Below are 27,237 nucleotides of genomic sequence, written 5' to 3' on the forward strand. Positions count from 1 at the left end.
TCAAATGTTTACATATAATTCTATATTTCTGAATAACACTCACCATAGTAAAGCATCTAAACAGAAGTCACTCTGTAGGAACATGAGACAGGACCAAGAACAGGCAACAAAATGAATTGTTACATTGTGTTTCTCACAAAGTGAGAAAAGACAATAAAAAACTCATACTAAACAAACAACATTAAAACTGACTACAAGTTCATTCAGGATTTGTAATTAACTATTTTTTGTTTAGAATTGTTATTACTGATAGGCCAGTGTCTCTTGGTGTAACCTGTGAAAGATAAGTATGTCCAGTAAGAAGTGAGCAGCTTACTATTGTGAATGTGAGAGAAATAACTTCCTGTCATATATAATTTTGATACAGCCATATTTACAATTAATTTGTTTTCAGGAATGCATTCTCTGTTTCTGGGAACATAATGACTATTAAATATTGATTTAAATGTGGTGAATTTGAAGTTAGAAGCCATGTAGTGTCAAATTCAAGTCTCTATGGAAAAGTCACTGACATTATACAGAAAGAGCTGTTCAGTTCCTGGTGATTTTCCACAGAAAGAAGTGGGTGTAGAGCCCATTCCAGTTTGACTTGAATCCGCAGCTACTGAAAGGAGTTTCTAACTAAAGGTATGCAGACATGGTTATAAAACGATGTGTGTGTTGTTTAGAACAGAAGCCTGTAATATAGATACTGTGGACATGTGAAACTAACAAACAAAGTGTTACCTTTAAATGTGCAGTTCATTTGTTACCATGTAAACTGCATATTTAAAGCTTTTTCTCTAACATGAGGAGTAACTTTGTTCTTTTGTTACTGGTTCATCACAAAGTCAGCCTGCTACACACATCCTCATTCTCTTTGTATGTGTGATTGTTTATTCTGCTGACACACTGATAAACAGAAACCAAATAAATATTTTTCCTTTATAATCTAAGTCAACTGAACTGACCTTTTAAACTGTAGTTTACAGTGTGGACTCTCCAGGTAATCATACAGCTGTTTCATCCCTGAGCCCTCCAGGTTGCATCCTATTAGATCCAGACGTTTCAGATAGGGGGGGTTGGACTTCAGAGCACTGAGCAGAGCAGCACAGTTGTTCTCTGACAAAGTGCTGTTCTCAAAGCTGAATAAAAATCATGTGAATTACAAAGTGTTCTTTTATTACATCACCTTTATCTTATAAGAAACCAAGTGAACGTCTAACCCTACCCTAACCCTAACCCTAACCTGAGGACCAACACAGAGAGACTGAGGAGGAGCTTATTCCCGCAGGCGATACGGTCTCTCAACCACACCACCACATAGTACTGACCCACACATATGATTCCTACACACACACTGGACAGTCTGGACTTTGCTTACACTCAATCACTTTAAGCATATTTGCACTGCACAAGACACTCACAATGTGGTTTGCACAACACTGGACATTATATTTCTTATATTTCTTCATTTCCATTTAATATTTGTACAGCTGCTGCTATTGTATATTGTATATATATTATATTTCCTCATACATTCTTATTATTTCCATACTGTTCATTTTGTTGCACAGTCACTTTATTTTCAACTTTAATTCATATATATTTTATCTTATTCTTTCCCAGTTAAATTTACCCTTCATTCTAATTTGTATTGTATTGTGTATTTTGTTGTACAGATATTCTATTTTCAACTTTAATTCAGATATATGTTATCTTACTCTTTCCCAGTTAATTTTACCCTTCATTCTAATTTGTGGTGTACAGTTATTTTATTTTCAACTCTAATTCATATATATTCTATTTTATTCCTTCCTAGTTAAATTCACCCCTTTTAATTTTCATATTTATTTCCTATTTCATTCATAGCCTTTTCGTTTTTTTTCTTTAGGTCACGAGCAGTTGTATAAGGCATTTCACTGCATATCGTACTGTGTATGACTGTGTATGTGACAAATAAAATTTGAATTTGAATTTAATGAACTATTGACTACAGCCTATTGCAAACAGGGGAACATCTAATGGAGAGACTACTGCAAACTGTAAAGATTATTGTCAAGTGCAAATATGCAGACAAAACACACACTCATATTCACAACACAAAATTGTGTGTTATGGATATGAAAACAGTGAGTAGATCAAAAGACAAAGAAAACACACACACACACACACACACACACACAAATGTCTATTTGCTGTTTGTAATGGTCCTTCTTACAAAAAACAAAAAATGGCACTTTGGGGAAAAAACTGAGAAAATCTGAGAATAAATCTGGTTTCACATTCCCATTTTTTTCTAATTGTCATGGGCATCCTTGGTTGTTTAGCAAAAACAAATAAATAATGATAGCAATACTGAAATTCTATAGAGCAACATTTTGAAATATCATGAGGAACTCCAGCTATTAGAACATTACATAAAATGTATGTAATAAATATACAAAAATCTTAAGGAACTGACCTCCCAGCCCACTGTTCCTTCAGTGGGTTGGTTTCAGTTATTATGCAAATGTACTGTTTATAAGAATTGGGGAAACCTGCAGTCAGCTGAGACTGAAGAAGTCACTTGGATTCAGTGCTAGGACCATTTCTGTTTACATTATACATGCTTCCCTTAGGCAGTATCATTAGAAGACAGCATATATTTTCACTGCTATGCAGATGACATGCAGCTCTATCTATCCATGCAGCCAGATAACACACACGGCAATTAGTTAAACTGCAGGAATGTCTTAAAGATATAAAGACCTGGATGGCCGCTAACTTTCTGCTTCTTAATTCAGATAAAACTGAGGTTATTGTACTCGGCCCTGAAAATCTTAGTAATATGGTATCTAACCAGATTCTTACTCTGGATGGCATTACCTTGGCCTCCAGAAATGCTGTGAGGAACCTTGGAGTCATGTTTGACCAGGACATGTCCTTCAACGCACATATTAAACAAATATCTAAGACTGCTTTCTTCCATTTGCGCAACATCTCTAAAGTTAGAAATATCCTGTCTCAGAGTGATGCTGAAAAACTAGTTCATGCATTTATTACTTCCAGCCTGGACTACTGTAATTCATTATTATCAGGATGTCCTAAAAACTCGCTGAAAAGCCTTCAGCTGATCCAAAATGCTGCAGCAAGAGTCCTGACAGGGACTAGAAAGAGAGAGCATATTTCTCCTGTTTTGGCTTCCCTTCATTGGCTTCCTGTTAAATCCAGAATTGAATTCAAAATCCTGCTCCTCACATACAAGGTCTTAAATAATCAGGCCCCATCTTATCTTAATGACCTTGTAGTACCATATCACCCTATTAGAGCACTTCGCTCTCGCTCTGCAGGCCTACTTGCTGTTCCTAGAGTATTTAAAAGTAGAATGGGAGGCAGAGCCTTCAGTTTTCAGGCCTCTCTTCTGTGGAACCAGCTTCCAGTTTGGATTTGGGAGACAGACACTATCTCTACTTTCAAGATTAGGCTTAAAACTTTCCTTTTTGCTAAAGCGTATAGTTAGGGCTGGACCAGGTGACCCTGAATCCTCCCTTAGTTATGCTGCAATAGACGTAGGCTGCCAGGGATTCCCATGATGCATTGAGTTTTTCCTTTCCAGTCACCTTTCTCACTCACTATGTGTTAATAGACCTCTCTGCATCGAATCATATCTGTTATTAACCTCTGTCTCTCTTCCACAGCATGTCTTTATCCTGTTTTCCTTCTTTCACCCCAACCGGTCGCAGCAGATGGCCCCGCCCTCCCTGAGCCTGGTTCTGCCGGAGGTTTCTTCCTGTTAAAGGGAGTTTTTCCTTCCCACTGTCGCCAAAGTGCTTGCTCATAGGGGGTCATATGATTGTTGGGTTTTTCTCTGTATTTATTATTGTGCTATCTACTGTACAATATAAAGCGCCTTGAGGCGACTGTTGTTGTGATCTGGCGCTATAATAATAAAATTGAATTGAATTGAATTGAATTGAATTCAATTTATTGAAATACCTTCATAAATAACAAAAGATCCGGTTTCAGTTAACTGACCTGAGTGTCTCCAGTCTACAGTTTGGATGTCCCAGATGAGTAAAAAGATCTTCTGCATATTCCCCCAGGCTGACTGAACTCAGGTGCAGCTCTGTCAGATGGGAGGGGTCTGAAGTCAGAGCTATGGCCAGAGGTCCAATGGTACCCCCACAGACAAAGACATCATGAAGTCTGTGTTGAAACATATATTGGAAAAACATGTTGTTAATATGAAGAAACATAATATTTATTTTTTCTTTATTTTGACATACAGTACTGCATTAACAAACTGGACCTACAATCAGTAGTTGCGACAGGATCCCTACATAATACTTCAATTATTTTAGTAAACCAAATTGGAATGACTCAAAATTTTTCAATTACTTTCTTAATTCCCTTCCACAGATTGATACACACCATTTGATCCTTGGAGTAGACATGAATAACATAATGGACTCAGTACTAGATCTTTCCTCGGATAAAAAACCTTCACCCCCTAAATCCTTGTTAGTACTACAGTCTTATTTACAAACTTATGGAACTGTTGATTGGCGATTCCTCTACCCCTCCATTAAACAATATTCCTTTTATTCTGCAGTACATCAAATATATTCTCATATAGATTACTTTTTTGTTGACAAAAATTGCTTCCTAATATCAAGACTTGTAAATATGATAGTATAGTAATATCTGATCACAATCCACTTGTTTTGGAACTTAACTTCCCAGAGGAACCTTTTGTGTACTCCTGGAGACTCAATCCTTTTCTTCTCTCAGATAAAGAGTTAGTAGAATGTCTTTCCAAACAAACTGATATCTTTCCAAGAACAAACATTATGCCTGGTATGGGGTACAGTACGGTTTGGGAAAGCTTAAAAGCATTCTTACGGGGTCATATTATATCATACTGTTCATATACTATAAAACAGAAACAGGAATGCCTATCTGAATTTATATAACTTATTTCGCAATTGGATGAGCAACACTCTACAACCCCCTCTCCAGATCTGCACAAACAAAGATTAACTTTACAGACTGAATTTAATTTAATCTCGACCCAGCAGTCCGATTCTATGATTTTCAAATCTAGAGGAAGATGTTATGAGCACAGAGAAAAAGCATCGCAAATTTCAGCACATCAGCACTGCAAATCAGAAGCAACTCATATAATGCCTGAAATTACAAGCAAATCTGAACATGTCACCCCACAAAAAATACATGTGAGTTTCAGAATATTCTATTCCGATCTCTATGATGCTGAAACTTTAAATACACCTGAACTATTTGAGGTTTTTTTTTTTTTTTTGTGATGGAATGGCAGTCCCGACTTTGAACTAGGCATTGAGAGACCAATTGGAGAAGCAAATTACAGTGGAACAAATTAAGTTGGCGATTAGTTCAATGCAGAATGGCAAATCCGCAGGTCCGGATGGTTATCGGGTTGAATTTTTCAAAACCTTGAAAGACAGTTTATCACCATTATTACGAGACATGTTCAATGAGTCACTTATTTCAAAATGTCTTCCCGTAACACTTCGACAAGCGACCATTTTAATCTTACTGAAGCCAAATAAGGATCCACTAGAGTGTTCATCATATCGTCCTATATCACTTTTAAATGTAGATTTAAAAGCACTATCAAAAACACTTGCTCTCAGGCTAGAGCAATATCTACCATTCAGGGCCGGCCCGTGGCATAGGCCGTATAGGCAAATGCTAAGGGCGCCGTCCATCAGGGGGCGCCACGCCAGTGCCACAAATGTTGAGAAAAAAAAAAAAGTTGGTACTATTATTTCTAAATACAAAAAATAATCCCACGTTAATTAAAATGCAAAGTAAAGCTTATTTAATAGAAATATTATTTGTTACAACATTACGCCCCCCCCGCACGGTGCGCCCCCTCCCTTCCCGTATCATGGTTCCTTTTGGACGTCACCACATCAAACAATCAACACAAGATGTCAAAACGGCCAAAACTGTCAGGTGCCCAGGGAAGAAAAAAGAGAAAAGAAGAGGAGGAGAAACGAGAAAAAGACAGAGGTAGGTAACGTTAGCCTACATGAAATTATTTGTCTGAATGTGATAGTAACCTAAATTTTTAGCATTAAGCTAATGTTACATGATTCGCTAATTGCTAATCAATAAATAGCTAGTTAACTGTTTTAACGTCACTTAATATTGTGGAGGGGCTAAATTGTTATGGAAAATAATAATGTAACTTTAGGTAATTACAGTACTCCCACCTTTCCCACCATTCCTCATTTGTATTCATCTTTTAAGCAGGTGTTTTTGTTTACATTGTTATTGCCTTCTGGTTAGCTAACGTTTACCCTGCAGGTAATAGTCACTTTTCCACCCTGTATATATTATAGTTGTAACCCTAGTTGTTAAAGTGCACATCATTAATGTTAATTAAGCAATATCACATGAGAGGAATGCTGTTTTTAATATGAGCACTGCTGTGATTCGTCAAAGATAATCATAACATAACATTCTCATATGATATTATACTGTTACTTTGCATTCTGCTATTCAGCATTTCACTGTAATGATGACAATAAATTGAATCTAATCTAATTTGCATATCAGTTAACATCATACATATATCTCTTTGGTTTTTCATTTATATTATATCATTTCATTTTATTCCTGGAATCATATGTTTTTATTATTAGACTTTAATACTCAGTGGTGTCACATACTCCTCTCTTCAGATGCACTGTTGAAGTTTTAAATCCCACCCTGGGCCATCTACCACATCTACCGCTGCTGCCTCCACTTCAGCAGCACAACCCACCAGTGATGCAGCATCAGCAGCACAACCCAGCCATGATGCAGCAGCATCAAGCGGTCTTCCTGTTGCCTCCACCTCAGCAGCACAACCCACCAGTTTTGCAGCAGCATCAAGCGGTGTTCCTGTTGCCTCCACCTCAGCAGCACAACAAGTTTGGAGTACTCCTCAATTTCCACAACTTACAAAAGAAGAGCTGCTACAGCAGTGCCAAACACTGAGTACTACTCTGACCCATGACAGCCAGCCGGACATTAATGGCACAGAACTTGCAATGGAAATGCAGAATTTCCCACCATTGCCATCAAAGAACATGACAAACATGGAACTCTTGACCTTCCTGCATGAGAAGAAGCTGGCAGAAATTTACCCCAACATGTGGGTTGCTCTGAGAATCTTTGCCACTCTTCCTGTTACAGTGGCTGCTGCTGAAAGAAGCTTCTCTAGCTCAAACTCATTAAAACCTACCTGAGATCTACTATGATGCAAGAACGTCTCAGTGGACTTTCCATCATAAGCATAAATCATGTGGTCTCAAATCAGTTGTCATATGATGATGTTGTAGATGACTTTGCTGCAAGAAAGACTAGGAGAGTAAGGCTGTAGCAGGTGATGTGAGGTTGATGAGGGGTGGTGTACAGTAATTTGTAAGTCATTCTAGTTAATGCAGTATTAAAAGCACAACTAGAGAACTCTGTAGGATCCCCTTTTTGTAATATAGTTGTTAAAGTCATACTGGTTTATTTAATATCTTGTTTTGTGCAGTGCCTTATTTATATTGTATTTTTAATTTATTTTATCCAACTTGTTGACACGTTTTATTGTGTTTATGTATGTAAAATTTATTGTATTTCATATATTCATTTTTTTATTTTTGTATTCATTTATTTATTCATATATTTTTTATCTTGTTAATTATTCTGATTGTGAATTTGCTTTCTTTAAGTAAAAAAAGGTCAAAGACAAAGCTATTCGGTTTCTTGTGAGTACATACACTACACTGCCGATGTAGGGGGGCGCCACCTAAAATCTTGCCTAGGGCGCCAGATTGGTTAGGGCCGGGCCTGCTACCATTGTTAATCACTCCGTCAGACAGGATTCGTGAAGGTTTTTTCGACCTGTGCAGGTTTTTAAACATATTACACAGAGAGTCAACTACAGCCCCTGAAATTGCCTTATTACTCGATTCTGAAAAGGTATTTGACCAGGTGGAGTGTGATTACCTGTTTTATACTCTAAATGAATTTGGATTTGGCCCTAATTTCATTTTATGGGTTCAGTTACTTTACTCCTCACCTATGGCACATGTTAGAACAAATTCGTTATTCTCTTCTTATTTCCCACTTCTCGATGGTACGAGGAAAGGATGTCCCTTATCCCCTCTTCTTTTTGCGTTATCAATTGAACCATTGGCGATTAAGCTGCGAGCTGCTAATTGCATCAAGGGCATCTGCAGAGCTGACCAGTAGCACAAAATGTCCTTATATGCTGATGATCTCCTGTTTAGGTACCACACCCGGTTTCACATCTTGGCTCATGTGATTAGACGATCACCAGGGGGTCCTTTGTCCCTCTTTGGGGGGATACTCCCACTGGGTTTAAATCTGGGACTGTCGGCCATTTGACCTTCGAACTGCAGAAGCTTCTCGGATGAGAGGTGAAACGTCTTCAAGCAACTCAAAGAAGTCCAGACGCTTTTCTTTGCAAATTCCTTTGACTACGATGACCTGGATGACTGAGAACCTTCACAGACATACCTCCTGTTGTATATTTCAAAGTGTTTATTTTCTCTTCCCCGTGCTCTTGCCATTGCCTTTTTGAATGTTTTGACAATATTTCAGGTTACAAGTTGAAAATACACAAAAGTAAATCTGTCTGTAGTCACCCTATAGCCAGGGAGAATTCATTCATGGATTTTCAATTTAAATTAAATCAGAGTATGTGGCCTATCTGTGGGTTAAGGTTACCCACTCATATAAAGGTATTTATGAAAGAACCTTTGTCCCGCTGCTTGAGAATACTGAGACAGATCTTCAGAGATGGAACAATTTACCACTGTCATTAATTGGCCGCATCAGTTCTATCAAAATGAACATACTACCCAAGTTCTTTTATTTATTTCAATGTATTACATGGTACTTACCCAATAAGTATTTCATAACACTGAATAACTATATCTCTACATTTATTTGGAATGGCAAAAGTCCAGGAATTGGTAAAGATTTCATGTAGAGAACTAGGCCAATGGGTGGATTAGCCTTGCCAAACTTTCAGTCTTATCATTGGGCAGCAAATATATGAAATCTGCTGTATTGTATGAGTAGTTTTACTACAGAGATTTCAGCTTAGCTCCAAATTGACTCATCCAATTGTGGCAAAACATGCCTATCAGCTTTGTTGAGTTCAGCTCTCCCATTAGAATTGTACACCTATAAGCGTAACCCTTTGTTGTATGACTCGCTCAGAATCTGGGTGCAATGTAGGAAAAGGTTTGGGTTACACTCAAGGTCAATTAAAGCACCTATCTGCTCAAATTATATGTCCCACCCTCCATGATGGATTCTGCTTTTAGAATATTGGAAAGGAATGGACTTAGATATATCAAAGACCTTTTTGTAGATCGATTTTTTTGCCTCATTCACGCAGCTCCTGAAACAGTTTAATGTTCCTCTGTAGCATTTTTTCCACTGTTTACAAATTTGCCACTTTGTCAATTTCCTTCATTTCCAGAATTACGTGAGGAAACTTCATTGGATAAAAAATATTATTATATACATTCATAAGAGAGGGGCGATTAAAAAAATTATGCTATATTATTAGATCTTCAATCTCCTTCTCTCTCCATCCTTAAGGCACAGTGGGAGAAAGACCTTGGTATGGATATAACAAATGAAATCTGGCAATCTTTTCTCCACAGGGTACACTCCTCTTCTATATGTGCCAGACATGGGCTCCTCCAATTCAAGGTCCTACACCGATAACATATCTCCAAGGAAAAGTTAGCCACGTTCTATCCGGGAGCTTATCCAATGTGTAACAGATGTAAAGCAGAAATAGGGTCACTCCTTCATACTTTTTGGACATGTCCCAATCTTCATAACTATTGGGTGTCTATATTTATTACCTTTTCAGAGATATATATTGTTAAATTTGATCCTTCTGTTCTTACTGTTATCTTTGGAGTGATACCTCAAAACGTCACTCTCTCAAAATACTATTTGAATTAGGGATGCACCGATCCCGATACTGGTATCGGGTATCGGGGCCGATACTGTAAAATGTGTGCGTACTCGTACTCATAGAGATTGAAAATGTGACGTCATTGAGGGGTAAAACCGCAAAGGATTGTGGGAACCCAAGGCAAGAGGTACTAGCGCACGCAGGCTTTCAATTGAAATAAGTTACACAGCGATAAAAAGAAACAAAAATGCCAAGAACCTGTTGTATTATTAACTGCACAAGCCGGAGAACGACAGCCGCGTGAAGTCGACGGAAATGCGTTTGGTTTTTATCGGATTCCGGCGTGGAAGAGAAATTCTCCAAGCCATGTCTCCGAAGTCACGAAGAGGCGACGGATGGCCTGGATTGCCGCTATCAGAAGACCTAATATAACGTTCGAAAACACTCCACCTCACATGTTAGTCTGCTCCAAGCATTTCCACAACGGTAAGTGTTTTGTGGTATTTAATACGTCTTATATGGCGCTGAACAGAAATCATCACGCTATGCTCCTTTGTTTATTGTGGCTCTGTGTAATGTTTGCTGTATTTTGTAGGCAAACCAGCCTACGAAATGCTGGAATGCGATCCAGACTGGGCACCCTCTCAAACTGGGCCACACAGAAGTTAAAGCTTCTACCACTGCTAGATTTGATCGGTTAAAACAGAGATCGAAATCAAAACAGCCACGAAAAAGGCCCGCTGCTCCTCTGGGCAGAGACAGCTCATGCAGGTGAAATCCATCCAGGTAAAATTGTCAATGTACATAAATAAATACCACTTTTTCCACATTAAGCACTGTCTTATTTTTGCACTTTCAATGATCTTGTCTTTGTCTGTGTGCATGTATGTCTTTCAGCACCAGTCACTACGGAAACTACAGCTGAGAGCCAACCACAGCAGATAAATCCAAAGCACCAGGATGAAGATCTGCAGGAGTGTAAAATGTGTTCTCAAAGGTTACAAGAAATAGCACACCTTCAAGAAGAAAACCTAGTGTTAAAAAAAGAACTGTCCAAAAGAAATTAGACATGGAATTCTTGAAAGACGAGAACTCTAAAGTTAAATTCTACACAGGGCTGCCTTCTTTTGCTTTACTAATGGGGTGCTACAACAAATCAGCCCGAGCTTGCCAGACACTGACAGGAAAATTTCCCAGTTTCAGATGCTCTTGCTAACTCTCATGCGTTTAAGACTCAACCTTCCGATTGCACATATTGCACACCTCTTTGATATTAGCCGGACAACCACTTCCACTGTGTTTAACATTACTGTAAATGTGTTGTACGCTCACCTGAGTCCATTGGTGCACTGGCCTGGAAGACATTGCATACAGGCCAGTATGCCACACCAGTATGTAGAGATGTTTGGTGACCGGGTGACAGTTATTATTGACTGTTTTGAACTGTTCATAGAGAGGGCACAAAATTTACGTGCCATGGCGGAGACATATTCAACATACAAAAGTAGACACACAATGAAATATCTCATTGGGATCACACCACAGGGGACCATCTCTTTCATTTCTAAAGGATGGGGAGGCGTACAAGTGATAAACGAATAGCGGAAACTTCTGGCTTTTTACAGAAGCTTTCACCCGGGGACATAGTGCTCGCAGAGACCGGGTTTTGATATCAGGGAAAGTGTTGCCTTAATGGGTGCCACTTTAAAAATTCCAGCATTTACACGGGTCGCAGTCAGCTACAAGCAAAAGATGTGGAGGACACACGAAAACTGGCACATGTCAGGATCCATGTTGAACGTGTTATAGGCTGTCTACGGTCCAAGTACACTATCCTAAACGACACCATCCGTCTAGGTTTTGTGGTGCCATGCGAAGGTGAGAACATGACTTTGCTGGATAAGATAGTTGCTGTATCATGTGCGCTCACAAACATGTGCCCAAGTGTTGTTGTAAAGCAAGCAAGTGATGAATAACTGTTTTCCAATTTGGTCTTGTTTTGTTGTGCAGCTATGTTTTTAACAAAATGAAATAATAATGCACAACGGTATATTATTTTGCCTTTGTCCTGTAAGCTTCGATAGTAACATGTAAAACTTGTCAGTTATAAATAAAGACAGTCCTGATGAATGACTTGTGCAACACTTACTTTATTTGTATTGGTTCTGACACTGTATATTAGTACAGTCTGAAAAGAAAGATTGCGTATGGACATAAAGAGATAATAATTTACAGCACAGCTGTAGAGTGCAGTGGTGTGAGACACATTTATTGCAATTTTAACACGTTATAATAATTCACTGTGCGTAACAGAACAACAGATAACAAACCATAAAGTGCAGAGTACAGGAAGATGTGTCCACCTTAATGTGACACTAAACATGAAATCACAAGAAAGTCCTTCAATATAAGAGTTGTCTCAGAATGTGTGTAACTGAAATACTTTGATTAGTTTTCTATGCAAGCTTTTGTCTTTCTTTTTTTTTTTTGTCACGGTGACATCCATGTAATGTGGCCCTTGTGAAACACTGGTTTCTGGATCACTGTAGTGATTGGCCAAGAGCTCAGGCATCACAACTTTGTAGAAAAAATCCTGAGCGACAGGCAACATTTTAGTCCACAAGTCTATATCTGGCATCACACGTGTAACAACACAAGCTTTTGTTGTCCACACAACAATGTCACAAAAGTGTGACTTTGTAACATAGATCTGTGTTTGTACCTGCTTGTAGTAAATGTGTGTCTTTTCAACTCAACCTTCCATCTTTTAACCCCAAACAAAACCTGTCATCTTCACAGGCCTGCAGGAGGTTGTTGTTGCGGTGTTTATATGGGCACTTAATTTCCACACATCCTTCACCACAACATTCACATTTTACGAGCGCATCAGGGTGGCACCTAATTCTGGGAATGCGGGGTTGATTATGAAACCACACTTATCAACTTTAAGTTCTCTATGCTGCACCTTTCCTGTGAGGTGTACCACTCGCGTGCTGTGTTTTCATTGTCTCTTCCCACTTGAATTGTTGCGGTTCTTGGTTGGAGAGCTGATGTGACAGTTTTGTGGGTAGCACACTTTCTTTACAGTTGACAACGCAGGACTGGCAGTGGAGGTGGACACAACCGCATGTATGTTTGACGCAGTGATTCTTCCTGCTCGTGCTGTGTGCCAAAGGTCACATTTGTGCTGCTCCCTGGTTTTCTCCTCCAGTGCCTCTGCCTCAGCCTTTGAGACAACGACACAGTGCTTCAGACGTTCACAGTGCTGCAGAAGGACAGATAGCTGACAGCCCTTCAACTGTGGGTCAAAGATGCGTAGCAGTGATTTGGGGAGGACACGAGGCTGGACAGGGTCAGCATATAGGTGGCAGAAGTCCTCCATAACAGCGCATAGGCCTGACCGGTTTTCATGCATGAGATCTGTGAGAGACTTTAAATCGGCCAGTGTGCGCACTTGTAGTGAGCTGCCACCAGTGCGAGTCCGGATTTTGGGTTTAGGAGAACAGTCACTTTGTCCAGCACTACATGATTGGTCGAGTGCCCTTTTTCTTGCTGCACTGGTGGTGTAGTCAATTGTGTGGCCTGGTACTCCTTGCACTCTCTTGATGTTGGAGGGCATAATCCAGTAAGCTTTGACATCTGTCGGCGTGATATTACCTCGTGAGACGCACAGTAGTGTCAACTTTGTAAAGGAGAGCCGCTACATGCACACACTTCTCTGCCACACCAGCCATGCATGTGCAATGTGCACTTTCAACGTCCCCATTAGATTGCAGAATAACCCAGGGCTGAAGAGGCTTTTGGCTGAGGCGCATGGAGTGATTTACCTGAAACAGTCAATGCAGAAAAACATGTTTGTGAGGACAGAATGTACAGTAAATGTGTAGCTTTGCATAAATGGTAAATTGTCCTGGCAGAATATTGCGTATCGCTTCTGTTATTACCATGGTACATAGACAACAACATATACTTTTATTCACAGGATATATGACAGATTTTTGTCTCAGTGATTGCCCAGTACGATTACAGCATACAATATTATTATCACTGCTACATTTCTGTAATGCATACCATATATTCTTTGCACTACTAATTAATTACCGTGAGCTAAAAGGTCCTATTTATAAACGGTTCACGAATGTGTATTTATGAAGACGATTTGTGAGACAGGTAAACTTACCGTTGTGCGTCACGATGGTCTTGTGCTCAACACGGTGCATTTCCAGGTCCTGTACCCATCCGTCCGTGAACTGCACCTGGGCCTGTTGCAGTGACCTGAAGTTACTAAAAACTTCATGAGTGTATGCACTCACTCCAAGAACCATGTAATTATAAATCTGAGCGTGGTTAAAGTTGGGCAGCACGCTGATGTCTTTTGTCCAGTCTGTGTGCTCGTAAGGGTCTAACCCTTTCACTCCTTTGATTTTTTCCAAGTACCTTTTCTTTGCCTTTTCCTCGAGTCTGTCTTTGTACGGACCGGCATTGTTCTCCTTCGTTTTGTACATTATTTTTTGGTGAGAAAAGAAAAAGCAAGACGGTATTGGAACGTGAGAAAAAACGTTTTGCGGTGCTGCAAATGCTTGCATTTGATGCGGTAATTTAAATGTCCTGCCTTCACCTCCCGGCATGCAATGCGCGAAAGTCACGTGGTCTGTCAATCTCTATAAAAGTCAACCGATACCATGAACCGATACTAATGTAGCCCGGATGAGAATTTGGGAGTAGATACTCATAATTCCCATGGACTTGAACGCCACATAAGGTGTTCACAGTTCACAGAAGAGAACGGCATGGAGAGATGCATGAGGTTAGCTGAACCAAAGTGAGAGACTCGGCTAGTTTTACTGAGGTTAACTAGCACAAAAGAGTGTGTGACTAGAAAGCTGACCGTGTGAGAGCTTCGCAACAGAGTGTGGGTGAAGTGACTTTTTGTTTCAACGGTCGCACCACCGTGGAAAACTGTGTTTCCAGCCATGACCGCCGAGGCTAAAGGCTAGCCCGGACTGCTTGGTTGCGCCACAGAGGCAGGACTGTCGGAGAGCTGGACAGTGACTGGCTAACGTGCTGTAGCAGAGACAGCATCGGGTCCGCAGGGAGTGGATTTAGTGTGGGACTGGTGAACGGCGATCTACCGGGCAACGGAACTGTAAGTCAGACTTTTGTGCTCTTACTGGGGAGAAGAGGATTTTTCTCCATCGTCCGGCGTGAGCAGCAAACAGGCCTGCAACAAGTGTGAATGTGAGTGTGTGTGGGGCCCATGTGTGAATATTGTATGTTTAGTGGATTTATAAAACGTGTTTTGGAGTGTATATTAGTGAGTCACTTACCAAAAGGTGATAACATAAGTTGGGTTGTTTAATATAATTTGAAAGGGAATTATTTGATTTATACAGTGTATTTCATTTGGTTAAGGAATTGGAATATCATTTGAGTTTAAAAAAGGGATGTGTTGTACAGTATTTGTCTCTGCCCTTACGTTCAGTGAACGTTTCGTTTGGGTTAAAGAGTTGTCTGGGGTCGTTTCTTTACTACTGGTTAAGTTTAACTTGTGTGTGGTAGAAGTATCGGATTTTGTACTCGGTATCGGCAAGTACTCAGATCCAAGTATCGGTATCGGATCGGTTTGAAAAAATTGGTATCGTTGCATCCCTAATTTGAATTCTATTGCTTTTATGCCGGGCTCACACTGTGCGATTTTTGACCCATTTTGAGCCGATTTTTGAGTCGTGCGACCGTTTTGGCAATCGGCCCGAGTTTGTCCTTCATCGTGCGTCGTGCATCGTGTAGTGTACGTGGGGTAACGAGAAGCGATTAACACCTCACGACCAGCTCCCGATCATCAATCGCTTGGTCGGGAGGATTTCAAACCTGTTTGAAATCCTCGCGACCGTCGTGAGGGTGTCACTGCAGCTTCTCACACTGCGCGCACGCAAAAACACAAATGTCAGCGAAAAAAGGCGGCGCAGCACGGCAGTGCAGCGTGTGATCTGGACACAAGCGATGGAGGCACAACTTGTAGAACTTTGGAAAGCTCACCCGAGCCTTTTCGATGTGGCCTCACAAAATTATCACGACCACAACAACCGTGAAAATAGTTGGATCTACACTGCTGCTCAATCACAGCTGCCTGATCAATGTTTTTCATAAAGTTGATGGTGGTGGTGGTGTGTCTGTGTGAGTGAAAGACAGAGAGGCAGAGCGAGCGGCAGAATTTCTGTTATAACCTTCATTTTATGAACGCACAGTTTGAGCACTCAGGTCGCATCAGAGCATCGGGCCGTATAGTGTGAGACCCTGCATCGTGACCTATGAACTTCTAACCCCTGCGAGTCAATCGTACAGTTTGAGCAGGAGCTGAATCGCGCGACTGAAAAAATCGCACAGTGTGAGCCCGGCATTACTTCACTCATTGCAAGGTGCCTTATACCTTTAAGATGGAAGCAGGAAGCTCCTCCCACACATGAACAGTGGCTTGCAGAGCTCATGAGGTTTTTGTATTTGGAAAAGATGAGATATACGCTGGCAGGTTCAACCACCAAATTTCTTAAGGCATGGCAGCCATTTCTAATGTACATGGAAACATTTAAAATTACCACCTTATCATGAACTGATACCAAATCTCTATATCACTATCAGAGTAAACTGTACACTGCGTTTCCCTCATATATTTTATTTTTATATTTCTGTTTCGTTGTTGTTGTTGTTTTGTAGGGTTTTTGTTTGTTAGTTTGTTAATTTGTTTGTTTTTTCTCCTCTCTTTCTGTTATCTTTTGGGGTATTGTAAATATTTAACCACAGTATTGTATGTTCAAAGTTTCGCTATTAACATGCTGTTGTAACTGAAAATAAAATTATTTTTTACAGAAAAGGAGAAGCAGTGAGGGTGTGTCTTGCTGCTATGTCATCTTAAATCTTTCATGTGATTTGGAAGTGCTGCTGTGTACAACTCCATAGTGCTAAAATGAAAAGTTGGACTTGGGATCAATAAAAGTCAATCAAAAAAGACTGCAGTGTCAGTCTTTGTCCTCATGGCAGGGTGTGGTTTGTGGCTCAGCTGCAGGGGATCCAAGGAAGGCTCGCTGTCAAAGCTGATATCCATTATGCTAATCACGCTAATCACATAATTTCAGTAGCTGCTGGGGTCTAAAAAAAGAGGGAGATTTGGATAACAGGACAGAGCTATCTGTGGTACAGAGCTAAACTGCAGTGTGCAGCTGGAAAGCTACTAAAAGCAAACTGGTTAAAACCCTTTGTAAATAAACAATCACTTTGTGCTTGGGTCCTTCCTATCACAGTCTCATGTGATTAATTTATGGTTGCTCACGGTGATTAAATTAAGCTTTAAATAGATATTGTTATCACTGACTGCACTGAATCATTTGAAAGATTTCATTTCTATTGTTGAAAGTAAACCACTGTGACAATATTCAGTGTTATCCCATTCCTTTCAAACTTGGCCACAGTGACTGAAATCTCTCACCAAGATTCGTGACTTAATTAAATTGACATATGTTTCAAAAACTAACTGGAACTGTGTAATAAAGAACAATGAGTATGCTTTAGTAAGAATAACTAAAGAACTAAACTACAAACTTACACTCATTTATAATGCTGATCACACTTGGACTCACCGAGCCATTCTGCAGTTTTCCACAGCTGGAACTAGTCTCCATCGTCCATCCTTTGATGTGTTAAACTTTGCTAGATCCAACTTATCCAAAACCTCCTTTGACAGCAGCAGAATATGTGCCAGACCTGAGCACTGAATTCCAGAGAGTTCCTTTTCAGATTTGTTATCTGACTTTAGAAAGTCTTGGACCTCTTGATGTACTGAGAGGTCATTAATCTCTAATAGACAGTGGAAAATGTTTATGCATCTTTGAGGACACTTGCCCTCACTGTTAATCACCTTCAGTTTGTTGATGACTCTCTGGGTGATTTCTGGACTGCTCTCTGTCTGACCCAACAGATCTCCTAAGAGTCTCTGGTTGGATTTCATAGAGAGGCCATGAAGGAAGCGAACAAACAGTTCCAGGTGGCTATTCGGAATAAGCAAGTATTCTTCCACGGCTCTGCTCAGAAAATCTTCCAAAGATGAGATATCTTCCGGAGATATCTTCTTTTCGTTATTGTCCTCAGTAAAGAAGTCCTGCAGCACCTCTGTCTTCCTGTTGGTGTAACAGTGGAACATGTAGACTGCAGCCAGGAACTCTTGAATGCTCAGATGAACAAAGCAGTAAACTGGTTTCTGGAAGATCACACACTCTCTTTTGAAGATCTCTGTACAAACTCCTGAGTACATAGAGGCCTCTGTGACATCCAGACCACACTGCTCCAAGTCTTCTTCGTAGAACAGGATGTTTCTTTTCTGCAGGTGTTCAAATGCTAGCTTTCCAAGCTTCAAAAGAACTTCCCTGTCGGCACTGGTGAGGTCTTGTTGAGTTGTTTCTTGCCACTTGTTGTACTTGTGCTTTTTCTTTGTCTGAACCAGCAGGAAGTGTGAGTACATGTCAGTCAGGGTCTTGGGCAGCTCTCCTCTCTCCTCTGTAGTCAACATGTGCTCCAGAACTGTAGCAGTGATCCAGCAGTAAACTGGGATTCCACACATAATGTAAAGGCTCCTGGATGTCTTTAAGTGGGAGATGATTCTGCTTGACAGCCCATCATCTCTGAATCTCCTCCTGAAGTACTCCTGCTTCTGAGGGTCAGTGAAGCCTCGTACTTCTGTCATCCTGTCAACACATGCAGGAGGGATCTGACTGACTGCTGCGGGTCGGGAAGTTATCCAGATGAGAGCAGAGGGAAGCAGATTCCCCTCGATGAGATTTGTCAGCAGCTCACTGATGGTTGACTTCTGTGTGACATCAAACACAAGCTTCCTGTTGGTGAAATCTAACAAAAATCTGCTTTCATCCAGGCCATCAAAGATGAACAAAAGTTTAGACACAGTGAGCTTCTCTGCTGTGACGCTCTGTAATGTTGGATAGAAAACCTGGATCAGCTCCAGGAGACTGTACTGCTCATCTCTGACCAAGTTCAGCTCCCTGAATGAAAGCAGAACCACCGCACTGATGTGTTGGTTTTCTAAGCCCTCTGCCCAGTCCAGAGTGAACTTCTGCACCAAGAAGGTTTTTCCAATGCCAGCAACACCATATGTTAGAACCACTCTGATGGGTCTCTGTTGGTCAGGCAAGGTTTTAAAGATGTCCTGGCAGCTGATTGGTGTTTCATGGAAGAACGTCTTTTTGGAAGCTCTCTCCACCTGCCTCACCTCATGTTGATAGTGTATCGCTTCAATCTGCTCCTCTGTGATGTAGAGCTCAGTGTAGATCATTTTGAAGAGGGCTCTGCTTCCTGTTTTTTCAGTTTCTTCAATCACATGTTCATATCTTCTCTGCAGAGTGACCTTTAATGCATCTAAAACTTTTTGCAGACCAGTATCTGTTGAAAGAATAGAAAACAATGAAACAAGAAAGCAAGAAAACATTTCAATGTCCTTAATGTCTGAATAAAAGAATAATTAGAAAGGATATATCAACAGAAGGATGTTATTTTTTTCTTTGTACAGAGCAGGTCTTACTGGCTTTGGATCTGGTACTAGATTTCTCTCCACACTGAGGACAGAAGTCTCTTGATGAATCCTTCAGGATATTCTGACACAACAAACAGCACTTTTCTCTGTGGACAAGAACAAAAACTTCTTCTGACCAAATAAAACCAATAAAATAAGACATACCAAAGTTTAAAATTAGAAATTAAATTAAATTAGAAATTATTTTGCAGAATAGATACACAATTACTCATGTCTACACCTGCATATTAATATTTAATAAAATTAAATAGTTTGCTAATGATTTATTTAAAAAAAAAGAACGGATAAATGTCAGTGCAAAAAATGGTAACATTTTTTCTTCCTGATTAGTGATGTGCAAATTATGAACGAATCTTTCAATACTCGAGAATCACTTTACTGACTCGTGAATCATGATTCGCAAGCCCAACTGACTCATTCAGTGACTAATCCCTGGTACTGTTAGCAAACTAATTTCATTAGTAGAAATATATCTAGCTTATAATTAAAATTGTGGGGAAAAAAGCACAGTCAGTTTCTAAACAAAAACATTTCTGCTCTGAACTCGAACAAAAAACCCTGAGTAGAAAGTTCACATCAAGACAATGGCCCTTTCTCAATTCTCAAGTACGCGAGTCCGTACTCGTGAGCACGGACTCACGATTTGTACAATTGGAACACCAGCGTACTTGATGATGTCACAGCTCTGGAGTTTTTACTGCCGTCACCTCTTAATTTAACCATGAGTAGTATGTTATGAAGCTTAACTTTAATCACGGCTAAACCGATTAACTCAGGAAAAAATAAAACACTGAAATAAACCAAACATTAACATTTAAAAGTGATTTTAAATATAAGTTACTTATATATCATGTTTAACCTCAGTAGCGAAATCTGTATTCATAAAAATAGTGTACATGTATGCCTTAATAAAAAGAAGCAGGAGCAGGTGAGATGTTAGAAAGCTGCTGGCAGCGATAGTCACAGCATCTAGTAGTGACTATCACTTTATTACTGAGGGGGTTTTTTTTGTGTGTGTACCTAAGAGTCAATAATACGGGCAGTTTGCGTTAAAGGTATATGTTAGTAATGTTGTACTTGTTAATCAGAATCAGAATGACTTTATTTATCCCCCAGGGGGAATTAACATACAACAGAGCAGCATGACGTTGAAGATAAGGACAGGGCATAAACATTTAGTAAGAGTGAAATAATAAATGCACAGAATAATAATAATAATGGATTGCATTTATATAGCGCTTGTCGAGAGACTTTTTTCTTCCTGCTGTGTTTACTTTGTATTTTCATGGGTGGGGTTGTTGGGTGGGAAGGTGCTATCTGTAGAATACTTATAGGGCCATTCATGCAATCAGGTCAGACTCAGCGTTGTTGATTAATTCTTATAAGGATATTAATACTGCTTTTAGACAGTTTTATGAACAGTTATATACATCTCAGTGTAATGCACCTCCTGAAATTATGCAGGATTTTCTAAGCAAATATAACATGCCTACATTGGCACAAAAGGACAGGACGTCTCTAGATGCAGACTTAGCATGTCCAGAATTGATTAATACCATGCGCTCCCTGAAAAACAGGAAGAGCCCAGGTCTATGTAATGAGTTTTATAAAAAAGGTTAGCAGTTCACTAACCCCATATTTGCTGAAAATGTTTAATATGGCCTTGGAAGATGGTGCTCTCCCACAGACTCTGAATGAAGCAACTGAGACGCTCATTCCAAAGAAAGGAAATGACTCAGAATTTGTTCCTACCGACCAATCTCTTTATTGAACACAGATCAGAAAATACTGGCCAAATCTTTAGCCAGTAGACTTAGTTCCCACATACATAAACTGGTTCACCCAGATCAAACAGGGTTTATCCCAGCAAGGCATGCATCTCATAACCTGAGACGTCTTTTTGACATTATTTATTCCTCTAGTGCTCCAGATAAGGAGACAAGGATGTGCACTGAGCCCTTTATTGTTTGCCCTTGCATTAGAGCTGTTGGCGGAAACAATTTGGAAACATAAAGAAATACATGGCTACAATACAGGATACACCTCCAGTAAGATCTCACTGTACGCTGATGATAGTCTGCTGTTTGTAACCAGACCATTAGATTCAATCCCTGAGGTGCTAGTAACAATAGATTTGTTTAGTTTTTTTTTTAAGGTTACAAAGTAAATTGGGGAAGAGCGAATTGATGCCAATTAAATGCAGTAATCTTGATTTACTAAATCGTCTTCCCTTTAGAATAACGTCAGAAAGATTTTCATATCTGGGAATTGAAGTTACTAAGTCATTCAAGTCATTATATGAAGCTAATTTTGTGAGAATTCTGGATACATTTAAAAACGAGGTTGAATTTTGGAAATCACTCCCACTTTTCTTGATAGGCAGGGTGAATGCTATCAAAATGATCGGTCTCCCCCAACTCTTATATCTGCTTCAAAATATCCCTGTGTATCTGAAAGCTACATTTTTTTCAGAAATTGGATTCAGTCCTTCTCCCTTTTATCTGGAATTACAAGAGCCACAGGATAAAAAAGGCCCACCTTTGTAAAAAGAAAAGACATGGTGGCCTAGCCTTACCAGACTTTAAAAATTACTACTTTGCAGCGAATATGCAATACATAGCCTATTGGCTAGATGATACAGTTGTAGTGGGAAGTTGGTTAGACATGGAGCGAGAAGACTGTATGCCTTACTCTCTTGGTGCAATTGCATTGTATCATGTTTGTTTTAAAAAGATGTAATACAACTGCAATCCAGTTACTCACAATACAATTCAAGTCTGGAGACAGATCGTGAAAGAGTATAGACTCAGAGCCTTCTCGCTTTTGACACCTATTACAGCTAATCCTGCATTTAAACCCTCAATTTTACATGAGATATTTGATAGCTGAAAGGAAATGGGGTTGCGAAATGTGGGACGCCTGTATTTTCAGGGCTTTTTTTGCTTCATTTCAACGGCTTAAGGAGAAGGACAACTTATTAGCCTGTGATTTTTTTAGATACCTTCAAATAAGGAGCTATGTAAGGTCCCAACTACAACAATTTGAGTCTGCAACTTTAGGTAAGCTTGATCAATGTCTGGTGGATTGTACTGTATAACAGAAAAGCATGCTGTTGCTTTTATATATGAGATATTACAGTCACTCCGCCAGAAGGATACAGGTAAAATAAAATCAGCTTGGGAAAAGGAATTCGGGTCAGAAATTCATAATGATATCTGGACTAAAGGGCTACGTTATGTTAATTCCTGCTCTATCAATGCCCGAGTTAGGTTAATTCAGTTTAAATTTTGCACAGATTGCACTACTCGAAGACAAGATTACATTGGATATTTTCATGAAATGTCACCCTTTTGTGATAAATGTCAATGTGCAGAAGCTGATCTGCTTCACAGTTTTGTAATGTGTATCAAATTACAAGGTTTCTGGGCTTCAGTTTTTTCTTTTTTTTACCCCCAAATTTTTGATGTGCAGTTAGAGCCTGACCCCATTTTGATTCTTATTGGACTGTCAGAATAATCTAAAAAAACTTAAGGGTACACAGATTTCCCTCCTGTCCTATGGCCTAATGTGTGCAAAGAGACTGATTCTCCTGCTATGGAAGGGAAAAAAGTGCCCTCCTTGAAAGCCTGGATCTCAGTACTGACAGATACTCTTCATCTGGAAAGGATCCACTACATTATAAATGACAAACTGAAGGACTTCGATCAGATTTGGAGGCCACTCATTGAGTACCTGGAAACTATGAACAAATTAGAGCTACTATGTGGACTTCACCATTGGTGAAAATAAGCTGATAGCACTCTGGGATAAGGGAATGGTGTGGGGAGGAAGGGTTTTTTTTTGTTGTTTTTTTTTGTTTGTTTGTTTGTTTGTTTGTTTGTTTGTTTGTTTTGGGGGGGGGGGGGGTCACACTTACACTTTTTAAAAATTATCTTTTGTTCTTAAAAAATCTACATCATTTGTAATTTCCATTGCAAATATTAATCACCGTTAAATTAAGAGGGAAAGGCAGTAAAAATTCCAGAATGGAGATGGCGTTCTCAGAAAATCCGGACTCCACTTACTTGAGAATTGAGAAACAGCCCCATTTTTGGTTAGTATATTTAAAAATTTTATATTAAAACAATAATTTAAATAATGTGAATTTATGTAAAAAATACATGAATTTTTAAGACCATCTAGTTTAAATCAAACCACTCCACTGGATTTAGCTACATTTTGGACAGTGTTCCCAGAATGCTGTAGCTAGCGAGCTGATTCGAGACCAAAACAGCCAATCAGAATTTTTTTTCATCCAAGTCTGTGATTGGTTGGTTTTGTGGCACAAATATTACGGTGTACAGAAAGAGTTGAGCGCGCAAGGAGCAGAGATTTTGAGAGCGCAAGCGACACACTGCGAGCAGGTCCTCAAAGATCTGAGCAAGATCAATTTCAAAAACTATGCGAGAGGGGCTGCTATTGTGTGTGTGTGTATGGATAATAGCAAACGGTGAAATACATTTTTTTATACGCAGCAATGAATATTGTTCGCTCAAATTTAGCTTTTCTTTGCTCAAAATAAGTTTCTCCTCAAAATGCAATACTAGTTCTTGGAAAAACATTTTATGCGCCCTCAAAATTGTTTTACGTGCGCTCAGAATAGTGGCTCAAAAATACCGTTATATTAGAAGGGAGTTTTTTCTTCCCACTGTTGCCAAAGTGCTTGCTCATAGGGGGTCATATGATTGTTGGGTTTTTCTCGGTATGTATTACTGCAGGGTCTACCATAAACTATAAAGTGGCTTGAGGCAACTGTGTTTGTGATTTGGAGCTGTATAAACAAAACTGAATTGAATAATACAGACTGAAAGTAACACAGCTGTGTCAGTGGTTGTTTGAGGAAAATCACTTCATATGAATGTTTTAATGGGTAAGAGGCTTCTTATAAAGACTATATTATGTTACTAAAGGTTATTCTATCCACTCACCATTTCGGCATTGTTTACATTACTACAAAACTTCATAGGAAAACATTTCAATGGGTTAAACACATAATACACAGTGAAAGCAGCACAGCTGCTGTTTGTGTGGTTGATTTGCGGAAATAATTTTAAATGAATGTGTGATCTGTAAAGCCTCGATAGTAAATACTAGAAACATGTAAATATGTTAATAAAATTGGCAAATTTTCACCATTTTTGGAAGATAAAGTTTAGCTTAAAGCTTCCAAGAATGGTGTGTTTACTTTTTAGATAATTGATCGTTCCAAAAACCTCCATTTCGTCCAACATCAAAACCATCTTCACTCAGTTGAGAGCAGAATCAGTCTCTTACTGTGTGCCTGAGGGTCCATATTCATGACTGAAGACTGGAGGATAATCTCTTGACATGTCACTGTTCATGGACATAGAGCTGGATCCTGGAAACTCTGCTCTGTGGTTGTGTTGTTGACGTTTGCAAAAACAAACTTAGAATCAAGCGAGATTTTCCTTTCTGATCACTGAGCTGTTTCTCTCTTGCTGTCAGATTTAGGAGACTGAAAAACCCAGTTTTCTCTCTACTGCTATAAGTTCTGTAGGACAGGCTATTGCCAGGGTAACCACTTTAAATCACATTACAAAGCATAATTAATATTTTTGAGACTGCATTACGGTTATTCTGTTACATACAGAATGACTATTTCCTTCATCATACTTCACTAATCCTACCAGCTGTTTCCAGGATAAGGAGTCACAGCAGTTTATCAGTCTAGCTATGAACACATTCACATGAAAGGTGTGGTGTTGGCAGCATGAAACAAATCAAAACATGGATAAGTGCACTGGTTGACAGCAGTTATCTTACAAAGAAAAATAAAAGTAAACAAATGTCAGGGTCCTGGGCCTCCTGACCTAGTGTTTTCAGTTCTTTGTGATTTTTGTATTATGTCAGGTTCATTTGTGATTTATTCTATGCTTCCTAGGTTTTCATCCCCTGTCCCTCTTGTTTCTCTGTGCTCTCTGTTTTGTTTATTCTTCTCTGCCCGTCTGTTCCCCGTGTTGTTGCCTTCTGTGTCTCCCTCTGTGTGACACAGCTCCCGCCCCTTGTGTTCTGTGTTTTCGTCTTCCCTTCGTGTATTTCTTCATTTTCTCTCTCTCTCTCCAGGCCGTCTCTGTGTACTTCCTGTGTTATGTTTAAGGTTCATGTCTTGGTGTCAGCGTTTTCAGTTTCGTGTCCTCCCTTTCCTGTCAAGTGTAATTGTCCTCAACGGTGTTCCCTGTGTGCTTCCACTTCCCTCATTAACCTCTGTGTATTTGTGTCAGAGTCTCCTTCTGTCCCATGTCGCGTCGTCTCTCTAGCTGTGTGTTCCCTCATGTGCCTCTCTGTAAAGTTTAGTTTATACTTTCCCAGTATAGTTTAGTTTTGTATCTTTTCCTGGAGTCAACAAATAAAGCTGTATTTTGAGTTCACCCCTAATGCCTAAGAGCCTGCATTTTGGATCCTACTCCTACCTGCCACACAGTGATTCATGACAATAACTTCACAGAGAAAACATATTAAGTGGTTAAACACATAATACACATTGAAAGCAACACAGCTGCTGCTTGAAAAGTTGTTTTGTAGAAATCATTTCAAATGAATGTGTTACCTTAACAGCCTTGGTCATGTATACTAGAAACACGCTAACATGTTAATAAAGTTTGGCCTATTCTGTCACCATTTTTGGAAGATAGAGTTTCTTATAACTTCCAAGAATGGTGTCTTTACTTTCCACGTCACTGATTGTTCCAAAATCCTACTGATCATCAATCTCAACCAAAACCTGATGTAGAAGGGATTAAGCGCAATTCAATGACCCTACCCTTGAACAACTACTAAGTATATGAAAGACTCCAAAACCATCTTCACTCAGTTGAGAGCAGAATCAGTCTCTTACTGTGTGCCTGAGGGTGCAGGTTCATGACTGAAGACTGGAGGATAATCTCTGGACATGTCACTGTTCATGGACATAGAGCTGGATCCTGGAAACTCTGCTCTGTGGTTGTGTTGTTGACGTCTGCAAACAAAAACATAGAATCAAGTGAGAGTTTTCTGCTACATGTACCTGTTCTTGGTCATTCAGCTGCTTCTCTCTCTGTGTCACATTTATAAGGCAAAATAACTGTCTTAAAACTTCTATAACGTATGCAGGACAAGCCATTGCCAGGTATTTCTTTTTAAATCACATTAGAAATCTCGGACAATATTTTTGAGTTTGGATTTTCATTTAAGTTTTTCTGTTACATTCACAAATGGCCGTTCCCTCATCAGTATTTACTAATCCTAACATCAGTTACCAGAATAAAGAGTCATAGGAAGTTGATTAAAAAAACTTGCCATGTTTACAGCATTTTATCCAGACCTTGTCTTGGGTTACGGAATGAATGTATCAATGACTGAAAATTGTGTTTTACCTATCTTAGACCACTCAGCCATTTTATTTGATATTTTAATCCCTAAATCTCCAGCTTATGAGAGGGGAAAATTGCCCCTCAGATCATCTCGCTATATTAGCCCCGAAGCATTGCTTGGAGTTAAATTACATCTACCTGATGTGTTGGACCCTATTTTTACCAACGAGTTATGTGTGGACACCTTGACTGCGAACCTTAATAATACACTTCTTGAACTACTGGACTCTGTTGCTCCCGTAAAGAAGTTAAAATGTCAAAAAAGGAACCCTATGCCTTGGTTAAATGAG

General features: G+C 39.5%; 2 protein-coding genes across 4 annotated transcripts in view; both read right to left on the bottom strand.

The window, feature by feature from the left end:
- The window catches only part of LOC116309971, a 195,486-nt gene that overhangs the window by 25,387 nt on the left and 142,862 nt on the right, over positions 1-27,237 (bottom strand). The gene's annotated exons all lie outside the window — the stretch shown is intronic.
- Positions 1-27,237, bottom strand: part of LOC116312945 (protein NLRC3-like) — a 52,789-nt gene that overhangs the window by 1,088 nt on the left and 24,464 nt on the right. For all 3 annotated transcript variants that reach the window (XM_039608023.1, XM_039608021.1, XM_039608022.1), the window contains 6 exons: positions 26,434-26,553; positions 19,527-19,624; positions 17,578-19,387; positions 3,997-4,167; positions 951-1,124; positions 44-72 (listed from right to left, as the gene is read on the bottom strand). In XM_039608023.1, coding sequence (XP_039463957.1) covers positions 57-72; positions 951-1,124; positions 3,997-4,167; positions 17,578-19,387; positions 19,527-19,624; positions 26,434-26,553 — 2,389 coding nt within the window. In that variant the 3' untranslated portion in view covers positions 44-56. The remainder of the gene's footprint in view (positions 1-43; positions 73-950; positions 1,125-3,996; positions 4,168-17,577; positions 19,388-19,526; positions 19,625-26,433; positions 26,554-27,237) is intronic.

Source organism: Oreochromis aureus, linkage group 3 (assembly GCF_013358895.1).
Source record: "Oreochromis aureus strain Israel breed Guangdong linkage group 3, ZZ_aureus, whole genome shotgun sequence".
In the NCBI taxonomy this organism is placed as follows: domain Eukaryota; kingdom Metazoa; phylum Chordata; class Actinopteri; order Cichliformes; family Cichlidae; genus Oreochromis; species Oreochromis aureus.